The 18,877-nt window shown below is 39.6% G+C and overlaps 1 protein-coding gene across 1 annotated transcript in view; it reads left to right on the top strand.

Moving 5' to 3' along the window:
• LOC132998913 (FERM domain-containing protein 5-like) overlaps positions 1-18,877 on the top strand; it is a 64,550-nt gene that overhangs the window by 33,674 nt on the left and 11,999 nt on the right. Inside the window, exons 2-5 of the mRNA XM_061068660.1 lie at positions 12,575-12,679; positions 13,500-13,542; positions 13,682-13,760; positions 18,572-18,669. Of these exons, the coding sequence (XP_060924643.1) occupies positions 12,575-12,679; positions 13,500-13,542; positions 13,682-13,760; positions 18,572-18,669 (325 nt within the window). The remainder of the gene's footprint in view (positions 1-12,574; positions 12,680-13,499; positions 13,543-13,681; positions 13,761-18,571; positions 18,670-18,877) is intronic.

Raw genomic sequence — 18,877 nt, 5'->3', positions numbered from 1 at the left:
TCCTTATGCAAGTTGAATTTCTAGTTTTTTAGCAAACAACAAACACACACATACAGTTATGTCTTCATGTCTTCAGAGAACATTCAGTTACATTCATTTACTAATGACATGAACATAACAAATACTTGCCTCACCTTAACCTAACTGTAAAAGATATCTTCACCTTGACGTTTAATACTCTATGAAATCTCTACTTTTGTGTGCCCTTGAGGGAGCTGGTCTCCATACTGTTTAAACAGATATTAGTCCCCACAACATGACTACCACACCCACACCCACCAGCCCTGTCAGTCTTTTTAGTTAGAAGAACAAGGTCAAGTCTCTTGCAATCATATTCAATTTATTCTCAGGTTTCCTGTTTGCCTTTAGACCAGCTGCCTTCATCAACAGATCGGTACAAGAGGGAAGCTGTTTCACTGCTGCTCTGGCTCAGTTTTCTCATTCACTAAATCCTCCTGGCAGCATCCTCTGTGTTATGACAGTGCACTGACGGTCACATTGTCCCCAAAGGAGATAAACCAATTCATCTAAGTTTGATGCATTGGTGGTGCATTCTGTGGAGTATGAGGAAATAATGAAAAACCTTTGTTTTTTGAGAATACATGGCCAATACATTGTCTGAGGGTCTTTGTGTGTGCACCATCTGGTGCTATGATGAAATATGATAATGCAGCGCCATGTGCATGTGTGAGCAGAGCTTTAAGATATAAATGAGCCAAATTGCCCGAGTGTGTGAACTCTGAATCCCCACCTCGCTCTCCTGAATCCTTGTCTGGGTGCAAGTGCAGCATATGCTGGGCGCCTCCTCCCATCATGGGTCACGATCAGTAACACATTTGACCTGCTCACTGCTCGGTCAGGGCAGCAGTATTGCCTGTTAGCACTTTCTACAGAACGACCCACTGTCTGTGGTGTCAGCGCTCTAAACTTACAGTCCTGACCTTCAATGCTGCTAACAGCATTCAGCCAAGTGTTTCCAGAGAGAAATAGTTGAATCTAGAGATGTATCCTCGGGTCTTGTCAAATCTTCATACTTAACTTAACTATACATATTTTACTTGTGTTCTACTTGCCACATAACATTTGTATGCAAATCTTTAAAATGGTGTGTAATTGGTTTTTACATTCACTAATTTGACCACAATCTCATGCTATGAGTCATATCGCTTACCTTTTCACGGCAAGCCAAATGGTTGCTCAGCCAAGTAACAACATCTATGTATCAGCAGTGCTCCTTGAGTTAATCTCTTTAATGGACGACCATTATAAGGCCCACGAAGCTGAGTAATTGTCGGGTAAAGTGACCTCGGGCATTTACTGCAGTTAACCTCCCACTTATTTCTTGCACTTTGCATGAACATAGAACAAAGAAGCCATCGCCACCATAGGGCCGTTTTTTAAATGGCTCTAGAATTTAGAATGGAGGGAAGACCTGCATGGAGGTCTCTTTTTCATTCTTTATTTACCTATACTGTCTTCAGATGTGTCGGTCTTATGCAAATATATACACAGTGGATAAATAATGTTCACTATGGCATAGTGAATGATGTGGTCCTACTTCTGCAATAAGGATACTACGGCTATAGATGAAATTATCGTGACCAATGAGACCAACCAAAACATCGTGACCACCCTTTTAAAAAGAATAAACAGCTTGTGCCGTGTGTAGTCTGAATATTTTATATTGATGCCAAAGTGAAGCAGCATCTCCATGGAGGAGACAAACTGTCTCCTTGTTCTTTGGTCATCAGCTCAGAATCAGGTTTATTGGCCAAGTAAGTTTGCACAAACAGGGAATTTGACTTGGTAAAGTGGCTCTCAGTGTGCTTACACAGAATACACATCACAAAACAAAACAATACAATACAAACAGTCACAAAAACAATACAAAATACAAACAGTGCGACAGTCTAAGAAAAGAAGTGCAGGGATATATATTAAATGGTATGTGTATTTCGGTTATACAGTGAGGGTGAAATAAAATAAACATAATTATAATATATATTATATATAATATAATATAATTTCTGAAGAGCAGACCAAACTAGAGGGAGCTTCATACGCCTGTGTTGGAGCAGCATAAACAGAGAGAGATGGCTGCAGCAGGATAAGAGATAAGAGGACAAACACTTAAAAGGTGAAGCTGTAGTCCACTATTTCTGATAGCTATGCTCTTCAAGCTTGATGCTTGAAGACATGGTGATAATATACATGTCGAGCTAGTGGAATATTATTGGGAAATCAGACACAAATACATTGACATGCACAGTGATGTAATGAGATGGCTCTATGCTGGCTATAGCCCATTGAAAAACAAGCTGTTCACAAGTTGAACCAACTACCAACCAACAGTAGCACCAGCACTAGGTTCACCTTTGTTATGGAAAAAGGTTTGCTTTGCGAACGCTTCTTCTCTTACAATCACAACGGCTCCTGGAAGAACCATCTTACCATTACTATGCAGACAACATCATACTTTCAAAGTAATTGGACTGAATGAATGATGGTTTATTGTTTACCTGATTTTTATTTGAGTGCAAGCCCTAAGCACGCTCTGCTGTCACACGATTTCTATTGAAGCCTGTCTAGCAGATGTCTGCGTTTACCAGCAATGCTTTACACCCTGACAGACACCAGATGGTAACGGATGTGTTTTCAGTGATGCTTAAGCTGCACCAAGTGAAGCAGAGACTAATACAATGACAAAACAGGTTATTGTATTGTTGTCTCCCAGATACAGCAGGACGAAAATACAGGAAAAATCTAATTTAGCTTCTTGACTTAGTTAGAAAACTGAAACAACAAATGGAGACAACAGGGATCACAGGTTTAATGGTTATTATTTGCAGATTTGTTCAAATGAGCTTCAGGACTTAAGTGAGTATCATGCAGAAAACCTAATAAAGCTATAAAGAAATGGAAGTGTGGAGGCCATTACATTTCTATTTGCAGAGAGTCTCTTGTGATCAGGAGCAATGTTCCAGATTTTGGCACAGTTTAGTGAATCCAATTTACAGTGTCCCCTCATTTCTTTAAAGGCCAAGCTCAGAATGACAGTGATATTTTAATGCGAGACAGATAATGTGCTGACTATACCTGGAGGCCTGACAAGTCTTCTGTGCTACTTGGAAGTGGAAATAACGTCACTGGGGATCGATGTTTATATGCATATAAAATATGTACAAGGGAACCTGATCCTTTCACTGGATCCTGACTGATGAATGAGTTATAACAACATAGTAAACGCCCTTTGACACCAAGTTATTTAATCGCAAGACGGAAAATTGAAAGATTGATCCAGATTCAGATCCTCCATGTTAGTGGATGAGGCATGGAGCACACTAAAGGGTAAAAGTACATTTTTCCAAAAGATTGTTTCAAACATTTCAGGTAGTCCTTATCGCATCTATGTTCAATTATTTATGGTTCTTGGGTGAAATTTCATTATTGATAACTGAGAATAACTCCAAGTGTGTATGGCGGGACCTCTATACTGTGGTTCCACATCACGCTTACTACTATGTAGACTCCAATTGACGTCAAAAGGATAACATGGCGGCACCCATTTCAGAAATATTGTAGCTGCATTTCTCTAAACATATTTATATACAGTCTACAGAATACATCATATTGCTCTGGTAGCTAAAATTGTATGAATAGTTAATATGTGAAAATAATAAGAAAAAAACAAGACAGAACCCCCACAGATACCAATGGGATTCCAGTGAATGTGTACTATCTCTGCTGAAGGACATGGCATCATATGCCTATAGGTGCCAGTGTAATTGATTCTGTGTGTTCTGTCCTTGGCGTATCTGTTAATGTCATACCAGCCATTCTCTACTATATAACAAAGGCAGCTCTCTCCATCACAATTGAGAGGGCATCTGTAACAGAAACCAGAACACGAAACATGACCCACGTAATTTTTCAATGTGTAGGTTATCCTCGATATTAACATCATTAAGAATACGAAAATTTTAGCAATTAAGTGTTTTAGGTTTTTCTCTGCGATCCACCTTAAAGGAAGTTGCGTGCGGTGTGTAGCTGGCACACATTCAAAAGTGTAAGGGAGGTCTTCAGTTTGTCTACAATAATTTTGCAGACAAACCCGTAGGAAAATAGAATGCAAATTGCAAATTTCCTGACTTAGATGTAAAGATTTAAGTTTCTTGAGTAAGTGCACTGCTCAGTCCCTCGAGCTGGAGGCGTATAGGTAGGACAGAGAGGAAATGTCTTCATTTCATGTATATGCACATCGCTGCCCTTTTCCTGGACAAAAGCCTAAGAGATTGCTAACAAATAACATGACACTTTGTGACGCTTATACTTTTGTGTTCTTGTGCTTCTCTTTACTTTTCCTCTCCTCTGTCCAATGCATTAACTCCTCCCCTCGCTTCTCTTCTACCTACAAAAACACCCCTCTACAGTGCATCAAAGCTTAGGTTTCTATGAGTGTGGTTTCCCCAAAGACTTTCACAGGTTTCCTGCTCTTGGGCCGGCTTCCCCAGGTTGGTATCCTGTTATGGAACCCTCAGGAGCGCAAGCCTCTATCTAGATTTGACAGGATTTACCCAAGTTCCCAGGTATTGTGAAACTGGTCCAAGCGTCAGTGAGTCCCACTTGGCCACTTCAAGAGCAATAAGATGGAAGCCTGCTGATAGTGAACATCGTTTTAAGAGGATCGCTGTCTTTCCTTGCCGCAGCTGAGGGGTTTGTAGGAGCATGTGAAAGCACATAAGAAAGAAGGGGAAAAGGTGCATTTCACAGAATACATATCTTATCTGGTGAAAGCCTGTTGTTGACCCATTGCAAAGTTTTGTTTTTTGAGTACTTTATTCTGAAGGAGATTCTGTCTTTAATAATGCAATACTGTAGGAAGGTTTTAAACTGACTCATCACTGGCGTTTACAAGTGTTGGTAGGTTTATTTTTGAACTTTGGAGAGAGCCAGGTTAGGTCTTTCCACCTGATTCCACCTGGGGAACCAATCTGGAGCTGATCCCAACTGACCAAAAGTCTGCATGTCTTTGAACTGTGGGAGGAAACTTGAGTAACCAAAGAAACCAATGCAGACACAATGAGAACATGAGCCTGAACCGGGATTCAAACCGGAACCTTCTTGCTGTGAGGCAACAGTGCTGACCCCTTCACTTTTCATATTCTGCTAATTACTTAACTTACATAGGTAATCTTGTATGAATATAGCTGTACACATCACCACTTTATTCAGGTTTATATACTAATGCGTTGGATTGCACTATTTCCCTGTGTTGGTTCCTGCTCTTTATTACATTTGAAGTCATACGGCACATAAATTCATGTGTGCATTTGTGACATTTTGTGAACTAGATAAAACACAAATGCATGTGAATATTTACGAACCATGAAAAACTACTCCGCAAATCTGCAGGCAGTGTTGTTATAAAACATATTAATTGCTTCCTCTTGGAGCAGAGGAAAGCCATGTTGAGTGTAAATCTTCTTAAACTATTCAGCTGCCGACTGACAGGAGCATCCACTACAGTCTTTCACCTATACATGTACGTCTGCTTTCCGGAGTATGGAAAGTAACCATGTGATAAGATTATACTAAGCCTGTAAACAGGCTTTCCTGCTGGCAGTATCAAAGGCAAGAACTTAAACAACAGTGGAGATCAGGTTAAAGATCAAAGCATTGGGGGACTGAGATATACCAACTATCCACCTTGTGGTTGAGCCCCTGAGAAGCGGGTGTTGTTTAAAAACATCAAATAACCATTCCTCGACTTAATCCCGTGCCACCAGGAGCTCAGACCTGTTCGGTAATGTAACACGAACACAATCCCTGTTAAGCACCAATGCTGCTGCTATAGAAGCAGTAACCTTTCAGGTCCATTTGCTCAGTTGTTGCAATTTCCATCCTCTAGCTTGAAATTACACCATCATTTATTGATGTGGTATTTCCCAAGCTGATATGGAACCTGTCTCAATAATTAATATGACGCAAGGCCCGGCCGTGCTGAGAGCGGCGTGCCGCTGCTGACGCTTCGCTAAGGACCGCGGTGATCATTTGGCCCCAGTCTGGGTTATTTCCAGCTCTCCGTTTATCACTTTTATTGTTGCTGTGATGAAACGCTGCGCATGCCTCCACAAAGCACTTAGAGGCCTCTGCTTGTTTAATACATTCGTCTCCCACTGACAGGTCTGCACTAATCTCATTTGTGATATCTCACTGCGGCTAATATCACAGCTGCTCTAAACCTTTACTACTCTTATCATTAACCAATCGCAGAAGACTAACAAGAAACATACAGTATTTCATGAACATGTGCACAAAACGACACAACACTAACTGCCACTACTCTTAATGCTGGTTTAAACCTGACAGCTAATACAACTGGCAGTTACCTTAAAACTTCCAAAACAGGGTCTCGATGGCCAAACCACCTCAACTAGCGTCTTGCAACTCAAAATACAAAGATACTGGTTTCTGAGTTCTTCAACCTACCTCTGATGGAATGTGCCCAGAAATTCAGAGGTGAAATATTCTTCCCTAAACATTAGATCATAAATTGACATCTTTACGGAGAGCTTCTTCTGAGACGCTTACTCTTCACCACGAGAATCCACTGCGAGTCCACTGCTACCTTCAGCAACTTTTACCAGCCCCCACTTTTCCAGGTACTTGACAATGAGGAGCTGATCTTTATTCCAATTGCTTCGCACACAGCTGCAAACAACCCTGTGACACCGAGACAATGCACGCTGGACCTTGAAATTGTTTCCTTAAAAATGAATCATAAAAATGTTTTGTCACAGTTAGCAAGTTGCAGCCCTGACAGACAGCAGCACCTTTGGAAAATACCTCTTCCTTATACTGACAGTGAAAAAATACCCTATGGTCTAGTCCAGTAAAGCCTTTCAATGGACCCTATGTTTCTGAAACTACTCCTCAACTAGACCTCTCAAGGGAAGAGAGGAGGGACTGTAAGCCTTCATTAAGTTCACAAAGTATGTGTTGACAGGTTGTAATTCTTTAATTCCTCTAGTGTCCTTGCAAGTACAGAGTTGATCTACTTGTTCCACAAAAGAATAGATTCTTCCTCTTGAGTTGGACTAACAATGACACTTCTCCTCTCTAATACTTTCAGGGGAAGCTAATTAAAGGGAGTATACTCAAGGCCTACTCTTTTAAAACACCCAATATTTTACTTCTGAGACCTCAAGTTGTGCTGAAATCACTTGACCCACCTCTACTAAAATCCACATCAATGAGTTGTTACTGGAGATTATGTTGTCTCCTGAGTTCAGTTATGATCAAAGGTGCAAGCAAACTCATACACTCTAGCACACAATATGTAGAGGACAGGGCCTCCAGGCAATCCATTTGTCCTGATCAGGGAAGATATATGAATCAAACATCTAACCTTAATGACTTCTCTGTGAAGTGAATGGAGGTTGACATGGCAATCATGGCCCAGCTTCTTTATTTTATTATCATTATTAAACAAAGGCTTCCAGCATGCACAGTGCCATAATATAGCATTGTACAAAGTGCTTGTGGGGACAGTGCTGTTTGTTCCTGGTTATAATGCAGGTGGTTTTGCTCGTAGCTGGGCAAACTCATACTGCAGATATGTTTATCACAATATAAATCCATTTAACTTGTTGATTTAGCCTAAAGATTATATCATCTTATTTTTAGTAAGAAATGTTACAACCTTAGCCAAGTGTGGCGCTCGCCTTAGATAAATTACTCGGAGAAGTTGTTTGGGCAACTGGGTGAGACTACTAGGAACACCATCTTCAAAAAAAGCTTTACATATGTCCCCATGGACACATCTTAAGCGTCCTTGGGTCTCTTGAAAGGCGCTATATAAATTCAAGCTATTATTATTATTATTAGGTTCATTTATTTCCAATTTTCGACACAACAGTGTGGGGAGATGACAGTAGGCAATTTGCAGGCCACGCTTTGTTTACTCTGATATGTGACATAGCATTACTGATTACAACTCAGCTCCATAAATCTCCACAATTACTGTGGCCTTATTACAGTCCTGAAGACTCACATGAAAACTTTGTGACTTAGATTTGTCTGTATAATTTAAAAGTTTATGATAAACAATTTTAGGCTAATGCGAGAGACCCTTGTAGTTTTGTATGGTGTATTATTTACATTAAGGCGTGGGAACAGTTATAAACACAATGGGATACTTCATTAAGAATGAGTTCATGATACACAATGGTCAGTGTACAGTCCTTATGTGGAGTATAAAACAAAATTGAATCACACTCCAAATCCTAATGTATACATACTTAAGTTGGGATCATTTATCTAAATTCTAGGCTCTTGTCTTTCCTTATTTCCTGGTGTTTTCCAACAAAGGGGTTTTAATCCAAAGATAGCATGGATCTAATTATTTCCTCCGCAGCAATAAAACCTGAGGGAGAGATAAGTGAGAGAAGCAATTCCCACTCTGAAATCACATGACCACAAACCACATAATAGAGCTTCAGTTTATCTACTCAAAAACAATAAAAAAGAGTTTTAACTGCACACATATAGAATTACCTCCGAGCAGCCAGCAGCGTATTGCAGCTTGGCTCTAGGTAAAGTCTCATAAGGATGTTGAAGAACGCTTAGCTCCAGATCAATAATGTTTCTGCCTCAGAGCCTGCCTCTGTATCCCAGCGGAGCCCCGGTCAGCTCTCGGAAATTCAGTGGGTCTCATCATTATGCAACAAAACACCACATATACATTACAAGTGTTCGTCCAGCTGCCTATATGTGCAAGAGAAACTCCGCCGCTTTATTCCGTCACTGATTAGTCGTGCCAGACACTGAGCACTGCAGGGCAAAGTTAGCGTACACTTCGATCCCATCATTACAAACTGCATCATAGTGCAGAGTCAGGTAAATAATCTGCAACAACAGGATTGCCTGCTCTCATTGTGATGCACAATAAAAGACTTCCAAGTCCTTCATTGAGTCACACTGTTTGAATTCTGTTGTAACAGCTAATAAAACCACTGTGCAAACTTGGTGTGATTAAACTGTGCTGCTGCTGTAAAAAGCACTGCAGCTGGTGAGAGCTTGCTTCTTTTAAGGCATTTCATTCTTTCTCATTTATACCTCCACCAAGAAGGTTATGTTTTCATTGGCATTTGCTTGTTGTTTGTCTGTTAGTTAGCTGGATTACACAAAAACTACAGAGCAAATGTCCACAAAACTGGAAGGACCTGGTTTGGGTCAAGGAAGAACCAATTCAATATTGGTGTAGATCCAGATTTGGGGGGTGCAGTGGACATTTCTTTTTCACTTTCTTTAACATTGTGAGACAGGGCTTTTTTAAACATTTTCACCGTTTTCTAAGTGAATAATTCATGGTTCTTGATGAAAGAAATCAGGCATGTTTAGGGGTCTGATATTTATGAGCGGTGTAGATTTGGTGCAGCTTGCTTGGATTTAAGGGGCTGTTGTGCCTTTGCAGAGGAATGCAGTCCACTTAGTGCCAATCTAGTTCATTGGTGTTTTTTTTAATGCATTTGATCACTTTTCAGTAATTTGCGGAAATATTGCTCTATAATAAATTGCCCTGTCTTTCTGTTGTTGTTATTAGCTCTCTCATACACACACAAACACATATACACATTGAGGCATTTCATATACAAACATAATGATGCACACATAATTTTTTTTGCCCTCCTGTAGTTTACACTACAGTGTAAACTACTAGCGTGTGTGTGTGTGTGTGTGTGTGTGTGTGTGTGTGTGTGTGTGTGTGTGTGTGTGTGTGTGTGTGTGTGTGTGTGTGTGTGTGTGTGTGTGTGTGTGTGTGTGTGTGTGTGTGTGTGTGTGTGTGTGTGTGTGTGTGTGTGGTGTGTGTGTGTGAACATGGATGCGTTTGTTCCTATTTTGGCTGTGGGGCTGCTCAGCAGGCTTGTACTGATGTGTCCTGGTGTGTGTGGTGACAGTGACATACAGACACACTGACAGAGGCGATGGAGGGTCAGCAGCCAGGGAAAGGTCTGGCCACTGGTGCACTGCTTGACACAACTAGAACTGATAGATTTTTTGGGGGGTTTCGCTTTGGTTGAGTTGCTGTAGTCAATTTCAGGCGCAACTATTTCATTAAAAAACACTAGGAACAGACATTTGTTATTTATGAATCCCATCCCCTGACTTAATTTATACATACATGATGTTTCTGTGATGTTTTTTATTGTGATATTATCTTTTAGGTTATACTTATTCTTACACTTCTTTCCCAGGTTCATCATCAGACTCATATTAGACCATTATTTTTCTAAATCTGCAAAGATTTGATTTGATTTTAGTTACATTTTGGTTTTGAAATGTATTCACAATACGTGCTGTAAAGATTCAATGAAATTATGTCACAAGGAGCAACATAATGTGATGCTCAATGAAACAAGACAACCTGGGTTCAGAATGAGTTATCATGACGACATGAAATCCTTAATTCTTCTGAACAGGGGTCATATCTAAAAATGGTTCATACATGGACTGATCCCTCATTTCAGGTTTTCTCTTGTTCCCTTTTTGATTGCTGAGCTGTGATGTGCTATTCAAGGACAGATCAGTGTCAAATGGCCTCATTTGTATCTCTCCCCTTTCTCTCTTTTCTTTCCCTCTCTTATTTTGGTTTCAGTCTTTCTCCTCTCTGTTCCCCCTTCCGTTCTCATATATCTGCGTTTGATTTTCTCTGACTGTGCAGTTTTGTGTCACTTGCTTGAATGCAGTGTCTCTTCTAAAAGGCAGAGTAGGATATTTTATTGTGTCCTTTACCACAGGGGAAGGAAAAGCTGAATCCTCTATCTATAGTACAGATGATACAGAAAACTTTCCACTAGATGTGCAGGCACTCACTATGCTGGCCTGCACAAATCTCCTTGGTGATAAACACTAAAAGAGATCCTCTCCAGACATAAAACAGGGATCAAGAACCCCATATCCAGCCCTTGAGATGATTCATGAATCCGAAAAGAACACTCATAAATAAAAAGTAATTCTCATGACTGCAATACATTTTTTGTGATAAAAGAAAATAATGGAGACAATCTTGTCCTTCAGGGCGGTCCCTTCCAGCTGTGTGCCTGTCAGGTCACATGGGGTGAAGGAAAAACACACTAATATTATTATGTGTGAGGATCTGTCAAGAAAAGATGATGCATAATGATGCACTTTACAAGAGAAACTGACTATCAAGACAGTAAAGACCAGACAATCTAGCCGTGTTTGCAGGGACGTGGTTGCAGAGATGAAGAGAACAAATCTCGAGCATCATTACAGCTGTTACCTGCAGCTAAATTGTCCTGTTATAAGGACAAATGCTCTGCATAATGTTACACTCTTCAGCAGAGTTGTTATGCCAAACAAGCAGCACAAGAACATTTTCTGACAGAAACAATGTTCAGCAGACATGTTTTGTAGTGAGTGAGTTAAAGCATAGAAACAGATCCTCATGCATACTGCCACCAAGGACCAACAGTCCTCCTATGATTTTAATTTGGATCTGAACCAAATTGCCTATTCTCATAAATATTTATCCCCAAAACAAGATGCACAAATTGTTCTCTGAGAAATTAACTAAAATGTTTAACAATATTTACTGGATCTGCCTCCTGATTCAGATCGGTACCACCATTTAATGGCCTTTGGGGGACTACAACTATGTTAGTAAATGGCAGTGTCTTTATTAACTGTAAAATATTGCTGCCTGCGCTGCAATATTCCAATTACTGGTTCACGTTTTGTTGTGTATTAGTGGCAGCCTCGTTGTCTTGCACCTTATTTTTGCAGTTCAATCTTAATCAAGACTCCATTGAAATGAGTCTAATGAGTCTTTTGGGGTAGATCCAGCTTCATGGAGGAAACAGCTCATGTTGAGTTGAACTGCTAGTTCCAAGATAACAGGCCTGTTTTCTCCTCCTCTACTGTCATAGTACGAATAGAAAAATTAAAGAATAATCAAAGACAAACTATTTAGTCTCTCCAATACTGTGACCATTTCAGAGATTGTTTAACCATCACAAATATATCGTTGTATTACCAGTTTCTTTACCGAAAAACTAGTCAGATTTTTGTACTGGACGGTGTGACAGCGGCTTCCTGTCCCTGGCCTGCATATTTTTTCCTTTCACCTTGTCTCACTGCTTTTCTCAGGTCTTTTCTGGCAGCATAAATGTCTCAAAGCTTCCACAGATGGCTGCTGCCTCGATATGAATATTTGATAGTTCTTATATATCTCCCTTGAGAGTGGTTAAATATTAAAAACTGTTTCTGGTGGCCGTTTTGACTTCTTAGAGGCTGCAAAAGGACTGGACTTCCTGATGAGCACAGATAATTTTTTTTTAAGAAAATCTCATCTTTATTTTCATAATGTGTGATGCTAGTTGCTCCTGTAAACCTGGACACTTGAGTGGAGCCTTCACATATATTATGCACCATTGATTTGCTGGGGGTTTATTAACTGTGTCTGTGAATATGCAAATATTAGAATGAAGTCCTGTGGTGTCCTGTGTTTCTATTTCCTGCGTTGAATTTTCTGTTATTCTGTCTCTTCCAGCGGGATGCCAAGGGACAGTACCTGTTTGATCTGATTTGCCACCATCTCAACCTGCTCGAGAAAGACTACTTTGGCATTAGATATGTTGACCCAGACAAGCAGAGGGTAAGTATTCTTTTTTAAGAATAAACCCAATTAAAATTTCAGTGAGTCACATAATGTGGCGGTGAAGATCCTGCAAAGTTTTGTTTTTTCACAGGACCTTCACATTTTACTCTTTGGTAATTCACGAGTACAAATATGCCATTTGTCCCCTTTAATTAAAGATAGCCTTGGAAATTAGTTTCTGAAACTCTTTTTTATCGTATTTGTTGAAATCCTCTTCACAATAGCCATAAATAAATAAAGTCCATAAAAAAAGAAAAACAGCCGCTGTCTGTGATGCTCACAGGAAAGTAATAAACACAACCAATCACTTCATGGAGACCAAAAGTGAATTTGCAGAGTGGACACTATGTCTTTATTTATCATGCACTTTTGAACTGTGAATATAGGTTTAGAGATTAAAAACGTATCACCTTTAAAGTTTCTCCATATTTCATAGGAAAGATATCAGCCAGCTGAGAGACGTTTAAAGAGAATGTGGATGCAGGCATCGCTAAAAAATAAATAGTAAACAAAGGTACTGTAGCGTCATTGTGTGGGGCGGTGCCTCATTATCGTCAGCGTGTGATCATCTCAATGATCAGAGCCGGTTCACGACATGTAATGGTCGTCGTTCTGTCAGAAAACAGCGCTCCTTCAAAACATCTCCTCTCCGTGTCGGTGGGAGTTTGAATGAACAGAGGGCCGAGAGATGGGAGTAATTGTGCTGTGCCCTCCAGCTACAGATTACAAGTCATCATGCTGAGGTGCTGGGCAATCAGTACCTCCAGTTTAGCAGCTAAAGTCCAAAGTGCAGATCTTCTTTTTCTGTCTCTTTCAGCACTGGTTGGAGTTTTCAAAGTCAATTGCCAAACAAATGAAATGTAAGTATCTAATATAACATGCCATATTATTGTGTGCCGAGAAGGAGCAAGAAAGCTGTATAACATAACGATTTCAAATTGGGTATTATAACAAAACAAATTTAGAACATACTTGAAAATTCTTGTCTTTCTTCTGCAGCCCAGCCTCCATTCACTATGTGTTTGCGTGTCAAGTTTTACCCCCCCGACCCTGCTGCCCTGAGAGAGGAAATCACCAGGTAAGATTTCAAGATGGCTCAGAGCAGGTGGGAAGGCTGGAGTTAGAGATGAAATATATATTTGAGTGTGGGAAAGCTTTCAAGTGTCAATTTTCTTTCAATAACTTCTCTTACTAAGTTTTTTTTTGCATCATTTCAGTTAAAAAAACAAATCAAAGGAGCTTAGCAGCGTTTGAATGAAGGTTTATCAATGTGCAATAAGTCTTCAGGAACAAAGCTATTTAATCTGACTGGAGGACCAAAGAGGGTGTAAACCTATACACAGAGGTAACCACTGTCTCTCCCTTCTCACAGACAAACATTCTTCATTCAACATCTGCACACATGCATTTACAAAATATGGTAAGCATGGCTAAAATAGTGGACAAGGAAACTGCAACTAATCAAAGAATTCAGACGTACAGATAGAGTTTTTACCGACAGCCAAAAGGTCAACGGGAAATGAAAGAGAAGTTTTGTGAGGCAAAGTAAATTTAATGGAACCTAAAGGTCTCTTGCATATTTATGCATCACCAACTGTAAATTGTATTATGTACATTTATGGCACCCGTATATTTAAAAAGGGCTGAGTAAGTACAAAGTTACATATAGTAAATATTTTTACAAACACTGCCACATGAGAACATCCTTAGAATTCCCAGTTCTATTTATTTAGAGCCGCTACCTGTTGGTTTGTCTGTCTTGTGGCATCAAACATCACATGCAGAATTGATGTTCGATGGGGAGGAGTACAGGACAGGAAAAAGCTGAGGCCTGACTTTAACATTCTTTAATAAACTGCTTAAACTCAAATAGGGATGACAACAACATGTATCACTATTTTGGGGCAGCATTCTAAAAATGCTGACATTGAGCAAAGCTAGCTTTGGGATACTTGTATGTCTTCATGTCCGGTATTATCTTCTTTGTCTTAAAAGGTATATCTTACAATTTGCTGATGGGACTTTATGTCTCTGCATCGAGATTTTACATCATTGAAAAATGGCAGCAGCAGAAGAGCAGTTTTTTGTATTTCCCTTATTCAAACCCTGTATCTTCCTACCCATAATTGCTTATTGTATTTATAGAGTAGAAAGTGGAAAATTGAAGTGTTGTATAACAAAATAAAAGAATATTTTCCCCTTCAACTTGCTTTGAGTGGAAGTAGCCATCTTATAAACTGATCAGAAGCCGAGTGTTTTTGTCTGAACTGTTAAGATAGGCTGGTTTCGATACAGCTACAAAATAAAGACCACCAAGTTTAATTTCATAACAGCATCCAGAGCTCCATAGTGAGCCTGTGTGCAGAGGGATTTGACTCTTCACGCTTTTTTTATAAGCTGCAGTGTCATCTGGCGCCTCACCACTATTATATTGTGTGTGGCATCCTTGACAGCTGAACAAACTGCTGTGAGGGGTTTGCCAAATACTGAGCGCTCACAAAGATCCCTCAAAATCTTATCCCTCCACTGGTTGCCATGCAATGAAATCTCTTATTCACAATTCAACCCTTTTTTTGATAGAGCTCAGCTCCGGCAAGGGAGCGCTCCTCCATCCCCCGCAGTCTGTTCAGACCGGAGGCTTTCACAGACAAACAAGTATAGTAAATGGGCAGGTAACAACATTAAACCTGTTTTTTTATGTTGCGTTTACGATCCTATTTTATGCTTGTTTTAAAAAAATCTAGAATTTTTACACTGTGGTTGTATGCCTCCAGCAACCAGTACAGTTTCAGTCTACATACCTTATTTGCCAGACTAACCCGAGGTCCCCATGACCTCTGACCACTGAAATCTAATCAATTAATATTTGAGTGTGAAGTGAAAACTGGTCCAAATTTGTAGAGATTCCCTTGGGCAGACTTGAGAGATCATGCTCAGGAGGCCAGAAACATATTTTGTAAGGCCACTGTGACCTTGAACTATGACCACCCAAATCTAATCATTTAAACTGTCACACTCAGTGAACATCTGTCCCAGATTTAAAATGATTCTCTGAGGTGGAACACAGTCACAAGGCAAAAAAGTTATTTTTGAAGAAATTCCCTCCAGAAGTTCTTGAGACGACAAGAAAACATAGAGCCTCCAGTGTGGAGACATGAACAATTAGATTGGCAATATTAAGTCTTTTACACATGTAACCCCACTGGGATAGTGCAGAGTATCTGATCAGGAACCAGGGAGTATTGTTCTCTTATCTTCTCTTTTGTCTGCTTTAGTAGACATTAAACATCCACCCCTGAGAAACGCACAAAATCAGTTTCCAAGTAAGTCACTAGGAGTATAGAGAATGCTGAAAAATCCCCAAAGAAATGTACAAATATCCTCATAAAACCTTAACTTTCTACTGGCCAAGTAATTTTTGGATCACAAACCAAAAACTCTGAGATCTCAGGAAACTTTTAAAGTTCAAATAAGTCAAGAAAATAAAACATGCGTTAAAAAAAGTTAAATAAAATGAGCGTACACAAAAAGTCCTACCGCCCATTCTTCAATGAATGTCCATCAGGACGTCCCAGGAGGACGTTGAGAGGACATGGAGGCTTTCTGGATAGCAGCTGATCGATGGCGGCAGATGAGACTGTAGACTGATGTCGACTCAAGCTCCAGCTGTAGACCTCTTCAATAAAAAAGACAGTTACTCATTAAAACCCATAAATAAATGTCCTTGTCCATTTCAAAATAATTTTCTTCTTTTATAACTCAACCTCAATGTAAATGTCATACTCACAGTGTACTTCAAGGTCCAAACATTGACATTTCAAAGTGAATACACATTTTATATACATACAGTTGTACAGGGAAATGACGCAGCAGCTCTGCAGAGCCTCATACACATCTTTTCACGTGCAGCACTTAGCTAGCCTGCAAGCTAAATGGTTTAAGCGGCAGTACGCAGCTCAGAGGGAACACAACAAAATGATCACATGTTCATGAGTGAACTGGTTTCATGTGTACCAGCCACATGTCATAATCCCTGCATGCTCTAGTAGCTAATGTAATAAGCATCATGAGCTACAATCATGAACTCACTGGGACGTCAACCTTCACAGTTCTAAGCATCTCCAGGTGAAATCACAGCTCCTCTGGCATCTCTCAGAAATCCTAAATACCAGGTTCCAGCTTCCTGCAGGACTGAAACATGGTGGAAGGAGAAAAACAACAGGCGCAAACTAACATATCAAAGATTGTTTGATGAGAAGGATGGTTAGTCTGAGCGTTTTTTTCCCCTGCTGAGGTCAAGTGTACCTGTCACTATATCAACCTAAACTTTAAAGAGACAGTAACAGTCTGGCTTATAAAACAGCCCTGACAACGGGGAGAAATATCACAAGGTGTTTCCTCATAGGTAACTTTGACTCCTGTACAAAAATACAACCGCAAGTGTCATATGGGTGAAGAAAGAAAACTTTGGGTTCATCCTACCTGGTCTATCTGCAATTAAGATTTTATAGTCAATGTTTTTCATAAAATAAAATTGAATTTGCTTTGTTACTGTTCAAATGTGGCTTATATATAAGTTTGAATGGTTTACTTAAGAGCACTTTTTTATATTTATTGCATATCAGCTATTTCAGAGGTGCAGCACACTGCCCCACCCCTACTGACTGCTACTGAGCGCTGGTCACCTGTTTATTCAAGTTTTATTCATGTTAAATGTATCAAGTGTCCAAATCGCGGCGAACCTGGCACTTCCTCTGGCAATTTACAATTAATACACATGAAATACACATACAATACACACAAAGTGTGAAGCCGATAAGCTGAAGAATTTGCGAGATTTGCGCTCCACACACAGACAAACAAAAAGGTTCAATTTATATATAAGGATTCATGTTTGAATGGGGATCACCAGCTGAAGCACAGTTTCCTCATTTGGTATTACTCTTATTTTCTTGGGATCTGCTTACTTTGTGAATAATAAATTAACCCACTGACAACTGCAAACAAATGAACTCAAATTAACTCATCTGATATTTAAAACCAACAGACATCCCGTAATGTCATCAGGTTCTAACTGTTATTTGACGTTTAGCATTGCTTAGTGCTGCTTTACTATCTATTGCTTTGCTGCTTGGGGACAAATTGCTGTCTGGGAAAATGACATAAAAGTAATTTGTGGATGTTAGGGACGAGACCAGCCGAGCTGCCCCAGTGGACTTCAGTGCGAACCAGCAATCATATTTTATATCACTGTCAGTTCTCTGAAGCTTTAGCTCAAGTTCTGCCTCGAGACAGCTAAAATGTCCTGTGTCTAATGGTCCAGAAGATAACTTCCGATTGATAATCATACATTAATTATATTATCTTAATCGTAATTGTCATTCGATTGTAAATGGATTGTGAAAAGGCTCTGGACTAATGTAGTTGTTGCTAGCCTACATTTATTAGATATTTATTTATTATATAATATATATCATACATCCGAAGTAGGCTGGTAAACACAAAGGCTCCTTCATCATTAGCTATATAATGATGGATTTTTTTGTTTTGTTTTTAAGACCAATATCTTGCTGTCATGTGTTTTTCAGCCTGTTATCACCATGTATTGGTTGGATGACCATTAAATTAATATTTACTAAAATACTAAAATAATTCACAATTCCTTGACTTCTTAAACACTGCCATCAGGTCAAAATATTATTCTGTCCAACAATTTGGTTCTAGGGAGATTGTTCCTGGGCTTGTCTTGTTTGAACCTCATGTCCTAACTTACTATCTGGAGATATTTCTTCTCCTAACAGTCTCCTAAGTTGTTAATGTCCAGCTGTCGATATATTGACCCTAACTAAATAATGACCCCAATTAGTTTATTTGTGTTCCGCTCCACAGATATCTCGTCTTCCTGCAGGTTAAGAGGGATCTGTACCACGGTCGCCTGCTGTGCAAGACGTCAGATGCTGCTCTGCTGGCTGCCCACATATTACAAGGTACGACAATGTGATCATTTAAGAAATGAGACTTTAGCTACACTGTATTTACAAGCAATTCCCAAAAAGGCACAAACATATCCTGACAAGACAGGTTGTTGCTACCTTGACTAGAAACACACGTGTTGCAGATTCTCACTCTGACTGATGCATTTTCAGCTAAATGCTAAATGTTGAGAATTGCTTTAATCTGAAATAAGCTATTTTA

Source organism: Limanda limanda, chromosome 3, assembly GCF_963576545.1.
Source record: "Limanda limanda chromosome 3, fLimLim1.1, whole genome shotgun sequence".
In the NCBI taxonomy this organism is placed as follows: Eukaryota; Metazoa; Chordata; class Actinopteri; order Pleuronectiformes; family Pleuronectidae; genus Limanda; species Limanda limanda.
This window is presented reverse-complemented; position numbering and strand designations above follow the sequence as displayed.